This window comes from Dermacentor variabilis, chromosome 1 (assembly GCF_050947875.1).
Source record: "Dermacentor variabilis isolate Ectoservices chromosome 1, ASM5094787v1, whole genome shotgun sequence".
Classification (NCBI taxonomy): Eukaryota; Metazoa; Arthropoda; class Arachnida; order Ixodida; family Ixodidae; genus Dermacentor; species Dermacentor variabilis.
This window is the reverse complement of record NC_134568.1, coordinates 65,800,061-65,820,269: the sequence shown is the minus strand read 5'-3', so window position 1 is coordinate 65,820,269 and position 20,209 is coordinate 65,800,061. Positions and strand designations below refer to the sequence as shown.

The 20,209-nt window shown below is 49.2% G+C and overlaps 1 protein-coding gene across 1 annotated transcript in view; it reads right to left on the bottom strand.

Moving 5' to 3' along the window:
• The window catches only part of LOC142578854 (uncharacterized), a 112,008-nt gene extending 93,684 nt beyond the window's left edge, over positions 1 to 18,324 (bottom strand). Inside the window, exon 1 of the mRNA XM_075688492.1 lies at positions 17,968 to 18,324. Coding sequence (XP_075544607.1) covers positions 17,968 to 18,084 — 117 coding nt within the window. The 5' untranslated portion in view covers positions 18,085 to 18,324. The remainder of the gene's footprint in view (positions 1 to 17,967) is intronic.
• Positions 18,325 to 20,209: the final 1,885 nt, after the last annotated feature.

Genomic DNA, 20,209 nt, shown 5'->3' with positions numbered 1-20,209 from the left:
AAGGCGGAGGGGGGGCGCCCGCGTGCCGCGAGCGAGTGGGCGTCGTCTGGCAAACGAGCTTGGGCCCACGTGGAGTGCTTGGCGGCCAGCGTCTCTCGCGAGCAGCTCGCCCAGCCGTGGGAACGCCTCGTGCCACGGTGCCTCCATCTTGGTCCCCTACGCGGGGCGGCCGTGGTGCTGCGTCATCCCCCTCGTTTCGGCCACGAGATGCGGCCCCTCTCCGGGTTTGCCTTCTTCGCCTTCGCCCGTTGCGACACGGAGGCGCGAAAGCGAAACTGCGTGCCGCTGCAGCGGCGACGAGTGTGGCCTCGAAAGCTAACGCCACTGCTTTGGTGGACAAGAAAGCACTCACAAATAGGCGGCCAGCGCTGAGGCCGTGGCTCGCGCAGGCGTGTCTCCGCTTACAGCGGTCTGGCCTAAGATAAAGAAAAAAAGACGGGGCGCAATTTTCGGAACGCGTGCTCAGGCGCGATGTATCCGCTTGCTCGGTTCGAGTGGCGCGAGACTGCGCGATGAAGAGTTCCGCTTTGCCACACGCGCCGTTCCTGCGAAGATATCCGAAGGAGGCCGTTGTCTGCAGCGGCTGTCGGACTGAAATGCAACGGCCACTAAGGAAGAACTTCATTATGTGATGCTCTCTGGATGGACAGCCAGAAGGGCCGGCTATAAATACACACTCGAACAAAATATGCAAACTCGAAGCAACTTTCAACTCGAAAGTCAAAACACCGCCTGGTCTAGAAAGATTTCACTCCTATGAGGCGAAAATCTATTTTCGCCAAGTACGAGGCACGCAGTACCTGCACGTGCTTGAGCTAACGCCAGGAATGTTTAATGCGCATGAGTTCAAATGAGACGACATCTTGTGCGGGCTAAACTTTCACGGGCGACAGCCCTTAATGTACCAGGTCAGGCGAGGGGACTGACTGACTGAATAAACTTTATTGAAACCAGCAAGAGATGGTGGCTGGGCCTAGGCCTCCCTCGTGGGGACGTCGAGGTGTTGCCTCTTCGCCGCCTCGCAGGCCTGCTGAGTCGCCCAGAGTTGGTCGTCAAGGTTGGGGCTACGCAGGGCAGCGTGCCATCTCGACGAGAGGGTCGTGGGGTTAGTGTCGGGGTATTGGTGTGTACAGTCCCAAAGCATGTGTGGGATAGTGCACTTTTTTTGCATGACACGATAAGAGTTGTCCGGTAGCGGAGTGTAGAGGGAAACGTCCGAGAAGGTAGGAGAGAGAAGGACAGCGTGCACGTTCGCACAGCCGCATTATGCGTTTGGTCTTGTGCAACGCGCACTCCCTCTCGCTAGAGTGACAGGAAAAGAGGAGAGTGCGTGGGGAGTAGATTGGGGTGAGAAAAGGAAGAACAAGCACAGCCGCCAGCGTTCCTGGCTCCCTCCCGTCGTGTATAATCCTCGCAGCAGAAAGTAGCGCCGTCGAGTACACGAACGCAGGCAGGCGCTGCGACAAAAGTTGTCGCCATACGAAGCACGGCACGTTCGTTCAGCGCCAGCAGAGTGTTGCACAGACAGAAGCAGGACAGTCTCGAAAAAAATATGCCTTGCCACGGCTGTTTGGAGAGCACTTCGCTTCGGTGTGCGTATGAGAGAAGACACGCCGGTTGGCAACAGCCGGTGCATGTCTGTTGCTTTAGAGCATGCGCTACCGAGCGGGCAACCCACCGCTGGTCGTTTGCATTGCTTCATCAATCAATCAAGCCCTATTGCAAAGATGGCCTTCGCCGGGCTTCGGCCGTCATCGGAGCAGGCAAGGAGCGCATATTTCAGCGGAGCTTGTCCAGTTGCTAACAAACAAAGCCCCTAACCAGTGGCGTCTACGGTATGCAATATAAGAGCAAACGCAAGCAGAAGCGCACCCTCTCGCCCTCTGGACGGCCGTGACGGGGGCTGTATTTCGGGCTGTCGCCTACAGTTCAGTTCAAGGAAGTCTCTAAGTTTTCTTTCTTTCTTTTTAAGAGTTTTGTTAGTCTGGAAAACGCTTTCCAAAGAACCTTTGCACAATATTACATAATATAAATGCATTTGCCTTGGCTGCGATCTTGACTGTGGTATTGTGCGAATAACTTAGTGAAAGAACGAATGCACTTCATTTCGATACAGCTGTTGATACTATAAAAATGGTACCTATCTCACTTTCCTCCCAAGGAATCGTCGCTCCTGTAATCATATATTCCACAAAATATTTTGCTGGGCAGATATATGCGTTCTGGCAGCCATGCACAGCAATAGTTTGCGGGTGCCGATGGGAGTGGTGGGAATCATTCTTCCTCGTTCAAGCCCGCGATAGAGAGAGGGGTGCTGGCATGTGCTGTAGAGTGCGACGAGTAGGATTCCGACCTCACTGCTGTCGTGTGTGCCCTTTGCCCCGGCCCATGGCACACGGGGCCGCGACACGCACACGAACACGCAACGTTACAGCGCCAATCAGAGTCGCGCAATCGTTCCCACTATCAGCATGAGCTGAACATGCTGGAAGGTCACGTGCACTAGCCGACGTGGGCGAAGACTTGACAGCCTTATCGTGGTCGATGTTAGGAGGCCGGAAAACAAGAGATTCAATTTTCTTAGCCACTGAAATGTCGCCACGAAGTGCCCTGCATAGTACTGGCATCAGCACAGACCCGCTCAGACATTGCAAAGGTCCCTTTTCGCGCGCTTGTTCGTCCTTTCTTAATTTCATGACAGGCGAGCTTCCGTTCAATCGCACAACGCCCCGTTTCTCAACTGCGCTTCTTGGGATCCCTGAAGGGCGAGCGAAGTTGCTCGCACCACGCATGAGCCAAGGCGACGCCTCCGAGAAGCACTGTGGCCCCTTTGCTGCAAGGGAAGGGGGACGCCGAGTTCCCCTAACGAGCCTGCAACCCGAAACCGGCGCGCAGTCGTCGCCGGAACCCTTTGATAACCGCAAATGTCAGTCAGCTGCGTTGTCATTGAAGTTTTTTTTTATTTTTTTTGTAGATCCGTCTTTGCTTGTGCATGCGCTCCCCCCCAGTCTGATCTTTGTTTTTCTTGCTGCTTGGCATCGGGGACTTCCGTATTGCGATACCCACTGCCGCTTGACAAAAAAGATGAGCAGGCGACAAGGCGAAAAACGAGCGGCAGGAAATAAATGGCAGCATGGCTGCAGCGGCTGGATACTACGCACGCCCGTTGCTCGGACGGATCGCCGCGGCTTGCGCAATCTGGCACGATGTCATGGTGGGCACGGGTGGCCTTGTGCGCCATTGGTCCCGAACAGGATAAGGGTTGTTGACGCCGCCGGCCGAGCCCTTCGAGCACTGACTACAGGACCCCGGTTTGGTTAGCTGCCCACGGACATTTGCGCTGTCAACTATACTATAATGTAGCCGTTGTGTGTCTTCTCCTTCCTCTTAGCGCGGCCTGTGCGAGAAATGGCCCTTTCATTTGCCGAGCACGTATTTGCGGGTCCTTGAAGATTTCATGCTGCCCAACATTCGGGCTATAGCGATAACGGCGGCTACCACCGGCTGCCGCCTCCAAAGGGGCGCCTTTGACGCCAGAACTAGCAGCGTCTCTCGCGCACCACACATTCCAAGGTCGCCGTCTACCCTCCGTCATTCCTGAACAAAGTTGGGAGTGTCGGTTCTGTTTACAGAAAATCACCGAGGCCTCCCGAGGGCTTCCATAATGAGTCAATCTCGTGTTATCATCGCGCACGGAGCAAAGCCCTACGCGAACGTGCCTTGCAACGGCAGCAGCGTCTCGCACAGTCCGCGATGAGCCCTACCCTGCGCGCCCGTGCTCTCGGCGAGTGGGGCTGTAACCCTACACCCGGTTGAGCAGCCACTCTGAAGAAGGCAAGCCTATCGGCCCGGGAAAGCTAAACAGTTTCCCGAAATACTCGCTTCCTCCTCCGCATCGGGCAAAAAATTTTTGCCTCGGTCAATCTGTTTATTGTACGCGCCAGTCTGGGCGTGTATTTTCAACAGCAGCGGCGGAGCTGCACCCGGTGGGCGTCGGGCGCGCCTGTTTGTTCAGCCCGCGTCTGGAAGTCGCCCGCGGCGGAATGGGGCGGCGCTGCTCGTGCTTTTCTCGTCGTGCCGTTTCCGCCGTCGGCCTCCCTCGCCTCAGCGCCGGGCCTTTCGGGAAGCGCGCAGGCACGCCTTGTCGGGTATAACCGCGCCATCACTCCCCCGAGAGCAGAACGCGCGTTGTCGTAACAATATGGTAGTATATCGCATCTAGAACCGTCGGGCACGCATGTCTTACGTCGGCAACTCTGTCGGCGTTGTCATTTTTTAGAGAGAGCGAAAGTGGAAAGGGCGGCAGGCAAGATGGTCTCGCGAGCAGCGGTGCGCCCGAAGTTCGGGCGCGCCCCGCCGAAGTAGGGGCAGCAAAGAGCGCGTAACAAAGCTGTTCAGCATGTGAGGAGTGGGGCGCAAGTCACAATATACATATATGAACGAGAAGCAGGGAGGCCGAGGGCCCGATTTTTATTAGTCATAAGAAGCCAACAAACAAAGACGCCAAGGACAGCATAGAGGAAACTACTTGCAGTTATTGATGGAATTAATGAAGCGATAAACTAATGGAAAATAAAGTGCATGAAAAACAACTGGCCACATGTGGGGCACGAACCCGCGTCTTCGCATTACGCGAGCGGCAACTGGTTTATTAACCAGTTGCCATCACCCAAAAAGATCACGTACGCGTGACGCCTGCGGCGCGAAGGATGTTCAACATCCGCCGTCATGGCCCTGAGTAGGTGCGCTGGCTAACACTCCCAGGTTTAGTTCTAGCGGATAAACATAAATACCTCAGAAAGTATATCTGGGAAAACGGCGCTGCGGTAGCTCTGTTGGTAACACAACCGCATGCGCAATGCGAAGGTGTGGTTCGTGCTCCACCTGCGGGCAGTTGTTTTGTCATCCAAATTAATATCCATTAATTTACTGTTTCTTTATTACAAGTATTAAGTACAAGTATTTTCCCCTATGCTGTCTTTGGTGTCTTTGTTGCCTTCTTATGATACTACTGTATATATATATAATTGGAGAGAGAGATAGGGGAGAAGCAAGGGCGTTAGCCGAGGGGCCCTTTCTATATTAATCAATTTAATTAATTTATACATTTAATTAATTTAATTAATTTAGGTTTATTAATAATATAGTTAATTATTAACCATATCATAGGAAGCCAACATGACACCAAGGACAACATAAGGGAAATTGCTTGCCACGGCGGCGGCATTTCGATGGGGGCGAAATGCGAAAAGACCCGTGTGCACTTAGATTTAGGTGCACGTTAAAGAACCCCAGGTGTCAAAATTTCCACTACGGCGTGCCTCATAATCAGCAAGTGGTTTCAGCACGTATAACCCCATACTTTAATTTTTTTAATTACTTCTACGCAGTAATTGAATTAAAGAAAATATAAGTTCATCGAAAGGAAAGTGGATCCAAAAACAACTTGCCGCAGGTAGGGAATGATCCCACGTCTTCGCGTTACTCGCGCGACGCTGTACTAATTGAGCTACCGCGGCGCCGTTTTCCCTTCCACTTTCTTGGGTATTTATGTTTTACTACAAGAACGCGTCAAGAGGTAACCGGTCAATAAACCCACACATGCTACCTTATATATATATATATATATATATATATATATATATATATATATATATATATATATATATATATGTGTGTGTGTGTGTGTGTGTGTGTGTGTGTGTGTGTGTGTGCGTGTGCGTGTGCGTGTGTGTGTGTGTGTGTGTGTGTGTGTGTGTGTGTGATACTTCTCACGTAGTCCTTTCTTCCGGGTGGCGAAGAAAGCCCGCGAAATATGAAAAAAGCCACATGACAGAGCGTTTGCGCAGTGGTATTGTGCTGCGTGTGTTCGGTGAACGAGGTCGGCTGCATCATGACAGGCGAAGAGGAAGCAGCAGGGCGTTGTTTATCTCATCGGCAGCGCTCAGCCAGCAGCATTCATTTTCGCTGTCATCCGACGGGAGCCGACCTTGTTCTCCGAACGCACGATTGAGAGCCACGCTCCGTCACGTGGCTGTTTTCATATTTCGCGGGCTTTCTTTGCAACCCGGAAAGAAGGATTACGTGAGACGTATCGTAAAGGAAACAACTCGATCGGTGGTTTCTGAAGGTGCTCTACAAATCTGCGCATCATATTTGAGGTCCTCAGCCAATAATTCAAAAGTTGGGTAATTAAACCTAATTAATTAGTTAGTTATGGGGAAAAAATACCTGAGTTACTATAGGCTATTGCGAATAGTATGCGTTCGGTTCAATTCCTTTCATTTTTAAATTCTTGGCTCAAGTTACGCGGGACACCCTGTATACAGTAGAACCAGTTGACAACTTTACATTGGACGCTGTGCCACGAATCAATGACCCACGCACTTGCTCAATTCCGCACAGGATGCCCTACGCACCCGTCCTCGTTTAGCTTGCATGTCACGAGTCTGCCAATGTGAGCTCGAAATATTGCTCACGTGAAGCCTCGTTTTCTTCGAGCACGCCTCGGATCTCAAAAAAATTTAGATCGTGTATACTCCGCACGCGACGACAATTAAACTTTTAAGCTTGTGTACTCCGCGGACTATAGACTAATATATATATATATATATATATATATATATATATATATATATATATATATATATATATATATATATATATATATATATATATATATATATATATATATATATATAGGCGTTTGCGTCTGTGACCGTCAGCCTCACCGCTACATTGCCCCAAGAGATAAAACAGAAGCCTGCGTGAAAGTCTCTCTTCGTGCCGGCTACAAGGGCCGCGAGAACTCGGACTCGGCAATGTCCTGCAACGTTGCCATGTAGAGGGCGGCCAGCCATTTCTTTCTTCTTATCGCTGTCCCACTCGTACTGACTTGCTTCCTGCCAGCTTCCAGAAGCTTTTGCCAGAAACATGCGGAGTGGGTCTCTCCACAGAAACCGTCTGGACTCGAGATCGCCGCTCACCGACGCGCCCGTGTTGCTTTGGCGAATATTTCCGTAGTCCAGATCCCCGCAGCTGGCGCCGTCAATCGCGAAGGTTTCTTTTTTTTCGCTGATCTCACCAGCGCTCGGTATTTGTTTTTTCTAAGACCCCGCGCGGGTGGCTTCCTACCAGTTATAGAGATGCCCAAGGTTCCACAAACGCTCGGTGAGCGAGAGCGCTGCTCCAAAGGCCATTGCGTTCGCCGGTAAAGCGTTGTTGTGGGGGGAGGAGAGAGAGAGAGAGAGAGAGAGAGAGAGAGAGAGAGAGAGATAGCCGTTGCGCTTCTTACTGGTCGTGGAAGCACTATAGCGCTCTCTGCAGCGACTACCGCCCAGTCAGCGGAAGTGACTTATGGTAGTCGCTGCTTTTCTGTGCGTTCCTCGAAGGCTCTTAGACGGGCCAGAAATTCAACCCCACCTGAACTTTCTGTCCGTCCTGGGGTCCCAGTGGAAGAGAACGCAAGCAATGATTTGCGCCGAAGCGCTTTTCCGCATAAAACGAGCCAGCTGTCATTCCACTGGTTTGTTTCGACCTGATCGAAGGGAGAGAGAGAGAGAAGCTCGCTGGGACATACGCTCTAATAAGCTCCACGAGCATCTTCGCTACGTCAATTGGCCGGTGCCTGTCACCACTAACCGCTGTATGCGTATACAAGCTACTTTTTGCATATGGGCCAAAAATTCGCGCAGTAAGGGAAATAAAGATATCAAAGATAACGCACAAGAAAAAATTTGAAAGATAATACAGGTATCTTATGAAAGATGTGAGAGATATGCAATATTGAAACAAGGAGTCGGGAAACGTATAGTATAGGGCAGGGAAGATAGTTCAGAGGGGACCTGGATGCAAAGTTTCGTTTTTCTCAGCCAAATAGTGATTGTGGAGTTGAAGATGCGGAGGTGGCCTATATATATATATATATATTTCTAGGTGGCGCTGCCTGACGGCAATGACGTAAGGGAAAAGACGGACAAACGGACACAGTAAAGCCGTTCTTGAACTCCTTAGCTGCTCTCGCAGAGGCGGGGGTGGAGTGGGGGCTGGGAGGTAAGACAAATGAAGCTGCTCTTAAAAAAAAGGAAGAAAGAAAATACACACGAGACAAAACGGAGCACTGACATGCAGAAAATGAAGACGTTGACAGTATAGTCGAAAGCTGACCACCATCATCGTCTCCAAGGTAGTCCTAGTAATGAGAAAAGCGATCGCGTTGATCATGCTGTGAATCTCAAGAGGGAAGAAGACGCCGGATATCAACGCTGACGATGAAGAAGAAGATAATTCGTTGAGAGCTGGAAACACAACAACAACAACAACACTGCAACTTCTAATGTCGCCACCTCCAGGCAGCGTATGTTTGATTTGATTCATTTGGACAAAAGTGGACATGTTGGCAACTATTTAGTTGCCGGCTTCTGCACAAACAATAAGTTGTTCCACGCATGAAGGATGGTCACAAGCGATGATATGAGAGCGTTCTGGCAATAATGCGCTTTTCCAAAATGAGCGTGCACAGTCAATCTACAGGGTGTCCCAGCTAACGTCAGCGAAGCGGTAAAAAAATACAAAAATACACACACACACACACACACACACACACACACACACACACACACACACACACACACACACACACACACACACACACACACACACACACACAAACACACACAAACACACACACACACACACACACACACACGCATATATATATATATATATATATATATATATATATATATATATATATATATATATATATATATATATATGACACACCACTAGTCAAACTGTAAAAGCAGGCCGCGTACAACTACAACTGTAGTGTCCATTATCCCAAGTAAAGATCCACAGCCCCTGTGAAAAGAAGTCACAAGGCGCATGATCACACGAGATACGGGGGCATCCAGTCGGCGTTGCATTGACATTATTTAAAAACTGCAGAGAGGAAAGTAAACTGTGTCCTCTCTCTCCGGAGCTTTCTTGCGCCAGGAGCCCCACGAGTGCGACACGATGCCGCGTAGCCTTGGCAACACTCACTCATGCTCCCAGTGGCTTCGTTTCTTTCGACAAAGGGTGTATATCCCTCCCCCTCTCCCCATACACACTCTTGTACGATTACTTCCAAGCAGTAGCTACAGAGGGGGGAAAAGTGTTTTGACGTTCCGGTTGTTTGTAGTAGCGTATATAACTATACATATAACAGCGTACCCGTAATCAGCGATAATCGGCGTCCTTTAAGGCAAGGTCGACTTTGTAACCTCAAACTTGCGAGGTGATATCGGCACGCGTTGTTGTCAATGGCTGTCCGATAGCGAGGCGAGGTCGTCAGAGCAGAGAAACCTTAGTCGAAGCTGAAGTGAGACTCGTAAAAAAAAAAAAAAGAAGCCCAGATTGTGGACACGCCAAATACATGGAGGTCGCATGTCCATCCTACTGGCTAATGATGGTGCTTTCATAAATACTTTCCCTAAAGAACGTGGGCGTCGTTAATTATTTTAAACAAAATTTCGGGGTTTTACGTGCCAAAACCACGATCTGGTAATGCGGCACGCCGTAATGGGGGACTCCGGACTAATTTCGACCACCTGGTGATTTTTAACGCTCACCAAATGCACGGCACACGAGCGCATTTGCCTCCCGCTCCCACAGAAATGCGGCTGCCGCGGCCAGGGTCGTATCGGAGACCTTGTGCCAGTAGAGAGAGAGAGAGAGAGAGAGAGAGAGAGAGAGAGAGAGAGACTCTTAATAAAAGAACAGAGATTTTTGCCGGCGCGTATACAACCGCTGGCATGCTACTCTGTAACATCATCATCATCATCATCATCATCATCAGCCTGACTACGCCCAATGCAGGGCAAAGGCATCTCCCATACTTCTCCAACTACCCCGGTCATCTGCTAATTGTGGCCATGTTGTCCCTGCAAGCTTCTTAATCTCATCCATCCACCTAACTTTCTACCGCCCCCTGTTACGCTTCCCTTCTCTTGGAATTCAGTCCGTAACACTTAATGACCATCGGTTATCTTCCCTCTTCAATACATGTCCTTCCCATGCCCATTTCTTTTTCGTGATTTCAACTAAGATGCCATTAACTCGCGTTTGTTCCCTCACACAATCTGCTCTTTTATTATCCCTTAACATTACACCCATCATTCTTCTTTCCATTCTTCATTCCTACTCTGTATAGGGATGGGGAATGGTATTAAAAGATGCCAGAGGAGAGTGGGAAAAAAAAGAGAATAAAAATAAATATGAAATGTGCAAGTGGACCTGATACTAATATCTACAGGTGACATGGCGGGTAAATTTAGGCTTTTGTATATGAAATGTTCATTCTTTAAAGCTTTTCTATTAGACCAATTTCTGAGAGGTATTTGAACAATAAATCAAAATTCAACTCCGATCCAGAATCACGCCTCAGGACGTGCCCTTTTGAAGGTGGAAAAAAAGCCTGTATGTATATATCTTCGGTCACATATCCTTCGAGGTGAACGGGCAAATCAGTGGTTCTTCCGTCTAGAAAAAAAAGTGCTGATTGAAGGATTCCCCTCTGCTTCGTTTTTCCTCTCCTCGTCCACAAGGCAAGAAATTCTATTCCATCTTTGAAAGAGGAGCAATCTCAGGGTGAAACGAGTCAGCCAGCAAGGCCATCGCTATCAACAAGTCTCTCGTCCAGGGCCTCCTTCGGTAATATCGTGTTTCTTTCTTCGCGTGTTGCGATCACGTTGCGAGCCAAAGTGACGGCGGGCTGAAAGCTAGGAACGCGAATAACTTTTTCGAAGAGCATTGAAATAAAGATAACTCCACGCTGTTTCTAGGACACATGTGTTGACACAAACGTTGGCACCTCTGGTCAGAAAAAGAAACGCGTGTTAGCCTTTCTCTCTCTCTCACACACACACACATGCAGTTATGGTAGAGATATGCTTCACTTTTGACTAACTCAGCCCCAAATACGAGAACGGCTTAATTTTTGGCAGAATCGGGTAGAAATTGTTACTGTCAATGTCAGTTTTGCCACCACGTCTGCGCTATTTCATCATGCATAGTAATAGAATGTGGCTGAAGCTAGCGGAGGGGAGGTGATTAGAATGGCGGGGAAAAAAAACCTCTTGCAACATCTCGTTGTCAGTGATAGCGTCGGTGCACTCGGCTGCGCGTTTTATCAATGACCTATATAGAAAAGCTTTACGAGGCTTGCGACGTTGAAATGGAGCGCCCGCGCTGCTCATTATTTTGCCACCACTGCAATAAACCGAAAATAAGAAAAGAAAGCCTTCCCGACAGCAAGACTGTTTTCGGCATTTCTGCACTGGGTTCTCCATCCTACCAAAGTGGCGATTTCAAAGTTTTAACCTGTGAACAAGCGTTGTAAATGAACAACTATTGTAAAGGGGATGTCGCTCAGCTGGCGCTTGCTTTACCTTCATTTGTACGCAACTAAAGCACACACCCGTGCGCACGTTCGCGTTAGATTGTTCCCCAGCAAGTGCAGTAAAGAAGCACACCTATATAATCAGGGCGGATTAAGAGCGGCCTAAAAAGTAGGGGAATAGGGGAGGGGAGATGGGGGGAGGGAGGCCCTAGATTCGCCAGTGTATATAACTGCTTTCCAACATACCCTGACAAACGCGAGCTAGTCTCACCTACCTAGCAGAGAAAAAAAAATTAAATATATAGAAAATGATCAATGGAGGTGACACAAGGAGATAAACATGACGAAGAAATGTTCGAGATTACGAAGCCTCTTTTATTTTATTATTTATGTTGGGCACTGTTCTGTTGATTCTAAGCTACTGAACTAAGCAATCGTGTTGACTTCAGACTCCGGTATTAACCCTGCTCCACCTCCCTGATTTCTTGATAATGTGGCGCTTTAGGCTACGGAAACTAGGCCCGACAGAGGCGCTGCGGTCACTTGCTTCTTCCGAGTTCACGCTCGACCTCGTCTTGTCTGCGCGAGGCTGTGTTCGAATCCTGCGCACGAGGAAGACGCGCTTGCGTCACACGTGCTCGCGACCCTCGGTGGCCGCCGCGTCGTCGAAGTGGCCTGGTCAGCCAGGAGGGTACACGCGGCGCGGTCCGAGCAGCCCCTGCGCGGCGCCTGTCTGGCGAGGCTCGAATTGCCGTGAATGAGCAGCCGACTTGGCGTATCGTCTTAGTCTACGCGGGCACAATCTGCGTCCTCGTTGCACAAGCTTTTTTTTTTTTCCGAGCCTCAGCGCTGTCGTTATCTGCAACGAGTTCCAGACCAAGCCCGCGGCCCGCGTCCGTGCGGTGAGTGTGACCTTTCGGGTGCGGAGACGCCCGCGAGCGGCACCAATTCCTCACGTCGTCACTTTCACGCAGTTGCCCCGCCTATCTTCCCGCTTTTTTGGCTTCATCGTTCGCCGTATCTTGTTGCCGCTACGTAGCGTTTGACTTTCTCAAGACGCCGTCGTCAGCTTGCTTTTCTTGCTTGTACAAAATCCTCCTTCCATTGGTCCGACATGATGCAATGAGGCCTGGCGACAAGACGACGATAAGCGTCCATATTTCTTTTCCTTCACTCTTTCGCTTGTTTCGCTTTTCTGTCGTACACGAGAGCCCGTTTAGGAAGAATTAAAAAAAAAATCGGCAGCCTTTAACTGTCTCGTCGTCAGTCTTTCAGCAAAGCGACGCGTTCGCGCCCCGTGCATAGTTTCGGTTACAGGCGCGGTGTCGCATTTTGCAACACTGGTGTGTGGCCTGGTTTAGCTGTGATAAAGCAATTATGGTGTTTCGTTTCTAAAGAAAACTTACGTAGCGAAATTGTGCTTTCTTTATCTACAAGTGTCTCTGCTGTTCTCTGTGGGCATGCCCCAGGGTACGTTTTAATCACGTACAAGACGGAAAGATGCACTATAGCTCGCGCATCGCTGCTAAGCGCTGTAACTATGTTTCCCTCATAAAATGGCTGCCGTCTGTACAAAAACGTTTCTCTCGTCGCACCATTCCCTTAGCGTTCACTTACGTTCCATTATTTTTGTCCTGCGAATCTGCTTTACCCGCAATGCATGGATGCCGCGGGAAAAGTAGAACTTTCCAAACTGTACTGTACTTTTTTTTTCCTGCTAATAAATTTGTTTTAGATTGCAATTCTCCAAGAAAAAGGGGGGAAGTGGTTTTACTTCAAACGGATTTTTTTTCTGTTTTTCTTCCGTAGGTAACGTGATAAGCAGTCTATAATTCCTGACGATAAACTTCGGCTAAATGCCTCAGACGAAAAAAGACGTCGATACGTATTTTATGAAACGTGTTTTACCGCGCCTTAATACTTTCCTTTTGACAGTCGACGCCACTATAAGGGTGCATAAACAAGTACTGGCAGCTCTAGAGGAAGTCGGTTTTGGTGACGTTGATCAATTTCCTCTCCTAATGGCGTCGATTGCCGGAATATCCACAATGCCGTGGAGTTCGAGGCCTACATTCGATAATGCGTCCACTAAATAGTGCAATATATCTAGGCAGGAGATTTTGGAGGATTCGCGATGCAGAAAAACATTGACTTAACAAGAAAAAGAACGGTACTGTTGTTGATGCCTTATCACATGTTTCTGTCTGAGAACAGGACTGAGTCACTGACACAGTACCTACGCCTGCTTGTCAAATTTGTAATTTTTTTCAGCACTTTTGCAGACTAAAACAATCCCTCATGGGAGAAAGATCCTCGGAGTTCTTCAGCCCTCATTGGCCATGCTACGAGCAGCTCAAAACTACCTCAAAGAGGACTTCATTTGGAGTGCTTGTGCGATCACACTCAGAGTTACGTCACCTAAAAAAGAAAAGGCGTTAAAGAACAGTAGAGTAGATTTTGTAGAAGTATTTAGCCTCCTTGATTGGGAACCATTCTATCGAACTTAATTTTCAATGGCTGGGATGATAAAATGTGTCAAATTTGCGTCTGTGAAGTTTGAGAAGAGCAGAGGTCAAGGTTTCTTTTTCGTACGACTACAAACTATTAAAATTGAAATTGGGTATAGCCAAACACGGTTGGAACGTAGAGGCCACCGGCTTCAACAAATGTAAACGATAACGAATAATGACATTTCAGGTTTACGTACAGGTCTTCAGGTTACGAGTAACAATAATATATGCGAGCGAAAATAATGACGCAACAGCTCTGGGGCTTGCAAACACAGGAGAACTCATCACAAGCGTGCCTTATTTGACAAAGAGCACTGCATGGAATAAGTAATGGAGACGAGTTTACGGTAACAACTCTAGGTGCACTGATAACGCACACTTCTGCCTTTTCTTTTTCTGTAAATCCCAAGAACCATTCTCGGAGGAGCGCGACAGAATGAAATGCAGCGCAGCAACAGTTTTGCACAATTGCTTTGCCATGTTAGCTTCAGCACATGTTTCCATCAGTCCACTGCGCAAAGTGAAACTTTCAGAAAAGTCTAGAAAGAGAGGAATAAAAGGGAAATGATAGAAGGCGCGGTTGGCTGGAGCATATATCCGGTTGGTTACCCTGTACTAGGAAAAGGAAGACTAGGTACGAGAGCAAAGGAAACGGGAGAACACTAGAAACGATCTGAGACTCTGCGAGAGCGCTCCCACGCACAGTATGTCGAAATGGCGGACAAAGTCACAGAGCGACACCCAGCGTCACATGCAGATACCTGCAGCGTCTACGTTAAAGTCTATATTAAAACGATTACTTTCGAGGCACCGAACACGGAAGTAACAAGACCCTTGCTGAGCATATAGAGGGCAAATTGATCTCCAAAGATTGATCACTGTTTGTTCGTTTGTGTCTTAAACCAGTTATGCTGCTTCCAACGATGCGCGCTGGAGCGCGGGTCCGCAACTAGCCGCAGGGAAAGGCATGCAGGAAGCGAGCGAGTCTGCATGATGTGACAATTACGCTTTGCTTCGCAACGCTTGGCCCACCAAGCATCAAGTGCTGCACCCGAGTGGAGGCGCTCTTCATTTCATGCAGACAGTGCGCATGCGAAGAACTCGGAAGACTGCCTTGAGTAGAGCAGCTGGCATCTATTAGACTTTCCCTCATTCGCTCTCTTTCGCAACCACCGTTCTGTCTGTCTGCTGGCAGGCGTTGTGAATATCATTTGTCACAGACACCCAAGTCGCACACGAGAGAGCGTGCATAGAGACTCGGTGCTTGTTAGCCAAGCGAGACATCGTAGCTGCTCGTTAGGGCTGACTAACCGTAAGAGCGAAAATGCATGCTCACTCATTATGTAATACCGTACGTGGCCTGCATACAGTTGCCAAAAGTATATGAGATTAAATTCGGAATGAGGTTCCGTGACAATAGACTCAATATTTGTACCACCTGCATGACAACCTGCTCGAAAAAATAACTGCACTACAAGGTTCGGTGACAATTGACTCAATATTTGTACCACGTGCATGACAACCTGTCCGAAAAAATAACTGCACCACGTAAATAATAACCAAAATTGCGCGTCGCGGCCATGTTTTCTTTGGTTCTCGGTTTCATTTGATCAAAAAACGTTTTCTTTTTCTTCAGTTTTATATAACCTTTTGCGCTCGTGGCTCAAAATACTCCAGAAAGAGTTCGGAAGATGGCGGCAAGAAGGCATCAGCACGGATAAATTCTGCAGTTGCAAGACCTTCCTCTATTTTTTTTTTTCTTAGCGTAGAAAGTCCGACGAAATTCAAGAGTCAAGAAAACTAGCTAGCATATGCTTCCTGTCGAACACACGTACTTTTAAAGTTCCTTTTAACAGCCAATAAATACGTAATATAAGGACTATAATGCAATATGTTGAGCGCGGTGGAGCAATTGCCGGCAGCAACTGCAAGGCTAATCCCACCAGTAGCCTACAACCACTAAACTCTGCTCAATATGTTGAGCGTTCTGGAATCGTCATTTTGTTGTGACATCTTTGTTGGTGCTTGTGCTCTTCCTTATTCTGCCTCTCTCTCTTTTCATTTTTTCTATGTCATATGCTCTAGCACGGAAATCTCAGGTAATGCGAGGCAGTGTTTGAATTTCCCACTTGCAGCTCTGAGCGACACGATTCACGGCAGCGTTCTTAGCCAGTACCGAGGGCGTGGTCGGCCAGGCCTTCCCGTGCGCGTGTAGTTGCAGAAAGGCGACCGAACATCGGTGCCGTATGCCGGAACAAGAACGCCAACGGCCGTAAGCAGCGGATAAATGATTAACTAACTAAATAAACAAAAAATAACGAAATGGCGCCTTTGGCAGATTCGCAATATTAAGTGAGAGTAGGAGGGTGGGTTGCGTAGGTTTGGCGCCAAGGAAATCTAGGCGTGTACAAACCATATATATTCACCCTTCCGGGTTTGTTGCCGACAAGTCGTAACGCAGCGAGTCTTCGAAACAGTTGTGGGCACCATTGAATCGTTTTCTCTCTTTTTTTTTTCTATTTTCTTCCCGTCGTAGCGAGAGTTCGTCTTGCGCTCCTCAAGGACTTACGTGGGAAGAGAAACAGCGCGCGTCTATAGTCCGGGCTGGTCGCTTTGTCTCATGCAGACTACCGAAGCGTCGGCGATACTTCCTACACGTATTAGATTAACATTTCGCTTTAATATTTTTTAAGCATTCGTCAGACAGGCAACAAATATATTTGCTTCCGGTTGGTTAAGCTTATTGCAACAAGTCACAAAGAAATAAAACGTGACGACTTAATGGAGACTGATTTTCAGCGTTTACAGCGTGCGTCACAAAATACAACAGCGTAGCACAGTAAGCTTCACCGCGACTTTTGCATTGTCCCTAGCCTTCTGAGCTTGAAGTTCTCTTTCGAGAACATATTTAATATGTTGTGGTTAAGTGAGAAATGAAGCTTATAACCAGAATTTCGTTGCAAAAGGTTTCGTCGTTATCGCACAACAGCGACTAATTTTGGCTCCGTTGCCACACACTGCATCAACTCGAACGCAAGCACGTCAATGCTAGGCTCGCTAACATTCTGACGTTAATTTTTTTCACAGCAGCAACGCACGGAAATTGTAACTAACGCTTGGTTGCGGCAGCACGGCTATTTGACAAAAATTAATGTTCAGACAATTTGTCATAAAATTTGCACCACCGTGTGCGTTTAGCGAAAACGAAAGCTGCGCCAAAAGCCTAGCGGCACAACGCAAAAGAAATAACGTACAATTCAACGACACGTAATGAGATTATATGCAAAGAATTTTTAAACCTCGGAACAAAGCATACTTTTAATTGAAACAAAGGAAAAAAAGGATCAGTATCAGTTCGTTGTGATTACCCAAAAGAAAACCACGCCTCCGAAATGCGCTACTTTCATTATGTAAAACAAGCTCCGAAGATGCGTCTGAATAGAACTTCTACAACATCCGAATTATATGAGTAAAAAAAATAAAAAAAAAGAAATCTGCGCTATAACTGAGTTGCGCCAGAGTAGCGCAACTATCTGCCCCTTTCTTTGCACTGAGCCGAAGACTCGGGCCGGAAGTTCCGGATCCCACTGCCTCTTCCAATATGGCGGTATCGTGACGATGCCGCGCTTGGACGCGCCCGACGCATGTGCTCGCTGATCGCGTGCGCTCGCCTGGACGCCTCTCCCCCTCCCCTCACCGAGCGGCAGCCGTGGAGCGCTGCGGTGGCTCAGCTTCGAAAAGAGCGCTGCACCTCAGACGCGCATCGCGGGAAAAACAACACTCGGGACAAGCGCTCGAGGGATTGCTCGCACGGCTCGCACGTGTGGACGCGTGCGGGTGGTGCACTTGTGCAGCCCAAGCGAGTTCATGCTCGTAGGACGATACTGAAGCGGGAGAAACGACCTGCGCCGCTAATCTAGAAGAAAGTGCCACCGGTTCACCATAGCGGCAAAGAGAAGGAGCCAAAAGAAAAATGCGGCACTTGCACCGCTTTTTTCTTTGCGTTTGAAAGAAAAAAAAAGAATGTAGTGCGAAACCGGTGGCTAGGCGCAGAGACAAGATGACATAACTTACCGCAGCGTCGGCGCTGGACGGCAGGTGGAGCAGCAGGACAAGTACGAGGCCAAGCGCAGATGCAGCAGCGGTCAGCCGCGGCCGAGCGGCTTTGTCCCGGCCGGGGGGCCTCGGCATGGTCTCGCGCGCTCGCTGGTCGTCGCGATCCCTCCCCCGTGGGCTGGTGCTGTGCCTTTTTTACTAGGAGACCGCGTGTTCTCTGAGCGAACGCGTCGTGTCTGTGTCTTAGCGGCGCACTTCCGAGCAGCGGCCGCGCTGGCAGCCCCGCTGTGAGACAGCTCCTCTCGCTGCTGCCGGCCCAGTCAGCGACGGGCCACCATGCTCTGCCGGCGGCGAGAGAGTGCCTCTTCCGCTCCTCGAAGGAGCACGTGGGCTTCGCGCCGCGGTATCCGCCCTCCACCCGGGCCACGCCACGCAGCAGCAACGGCACTCCGCCGCGGGAACTATATTTCCGGAGGCGGGCGCCCAAAGGCGCGTCTCCAACAGCTGGCCTGCATGAGCGTAACGTCCGTCCGTCCGCGTGTTCGGTTTCGCGACGGGACCTCTTGCTTCTCTCTTCTTTCTCGGGCGCACCTCCCCCCCCCCCCTCGCACACACGCGCGCACGCCACCCCCCGCCAGCCGGGACCCCCCTTACACGCCCGCTTTGCTTCTTGTTCTACTTTTGCTTCGATTTGCTTGTCCAGCAGGCCGCCCTCGCCGTCTTGTGTGGCGGCGGCCAGTGTAGACTTTCAAAGAGGAGAGCCCACGGCCGGGAGTGCCGCTAACCCTTAGCAGGGCCGGAGTAGTTTCATTGAGAAACGGTTCCTTATCCGCATCCGGACTGGCCTTGAATTACGGTGTGTGGGAAGCAACGGGGCCCCTCGTCGTACTTGCGGCATCCAAGGCTCTGGCCAGATAAAAGAAGCGCGTCATCACTTTTCTTTTTCTTATTCTTCGCGATGGCTATCCTGTGACACGGCATCGTCGCGCGATCTCGGGGTGCGGCGGATCCGGCTAGTTTAGATCAACCCTTGAAGAAAAAGAAAAAAAGAACGTGCAAAACCGTTACCCAGCAGTAATTTATCCTTGATGCGTAGGCTTGCAGACGTTGAGCGCTTACGACGGAAAAAATCTGAACCGTTGTTCTTGTGTTTCTCGCTAGATAGCGGACAAAATGAGTTCAAGGACAAGCAAGGTAGACACCTTGAAGAGCAGCGTGCTCCTCGCTGATAAAAGCAGCAAAGTGCACCACCGTTAAAAGTCTAACTTGTAATGAACCTGTTTATTATCTACCAGAATGTTATTAGGGCGCATATTTTGTTTAAGTGCGCTATTTTTTCAGCGAAGTAAGAGCGTTTAAAAGCAACACAGAAAATAATTGTAATTTTAATGGAGTAGCTTTTCAAATACACTAAACACCCGTTATGAACCCGGTTAAACAGAATCATCCGATATGTCGAACAATGTGCAAGCTCTTCGTTGGTTTCCGGTAGGCACCGTGCAAAAAGAATAACGGCCCTCTCGGTTAGAACTTCAGCAGCTGTCACCTACTTGGCTCTGCACCCTTCTCAGCTCAACAAGAGGCCTGGAGTGACCCATAGAAGCAAATTGCCTTCATGTCGACATAAGACAAACAACTACGCCAGTGTCAACAATGATGGGAAAACCTCTAGGGCTGACACCATGGAAGGCCATCGAGGTGCCTTTGCAGGCTGAAAATTATGGTGAGGACACTGCCGAGAGAGAGAGAAAGCAAGGAGAGGTTGACGCTCGTCAACCAGACGAGCGCCAGGTTTGCTACCCAACACTGGTCAGGGAAAGACGGAGAGAGCTAGTGTGTGCACGCTGCACTGTGCGCAGCGAAGCGCCCTGACACTAAAGTCCAGTCCATGCAGCTGCTATAATCCGCAGATGTTGGGCTGCCATTACATATATCATGGTCGGCGGCAGAGGAAACAAGGCTCCTGTCTTTGAAGTAAATCTTGGTGCTTCTCCATAGTTGGCGATGCGCGTTGAAGCCACCTGGGATGACCCCGGGGGCCAGTGGTAGTCAGCAGTATGTCGCAGTATGTCGTTAGCAGTAAATCGCGGCCTTTTTGATTTCCCTGCGATAAGAAGGCTGCGGCTGAACTGCAGTTCTTGCTCGAGATTTGCAAGCACTGTATTAAGAGCATCCAGCACTTGCAGCGCAGTGCGCGCCGACGGAGTATGCAGCCTACTCAAGAGTATGCGAAGGGTATTCATGGGAGACCGAAGTATCG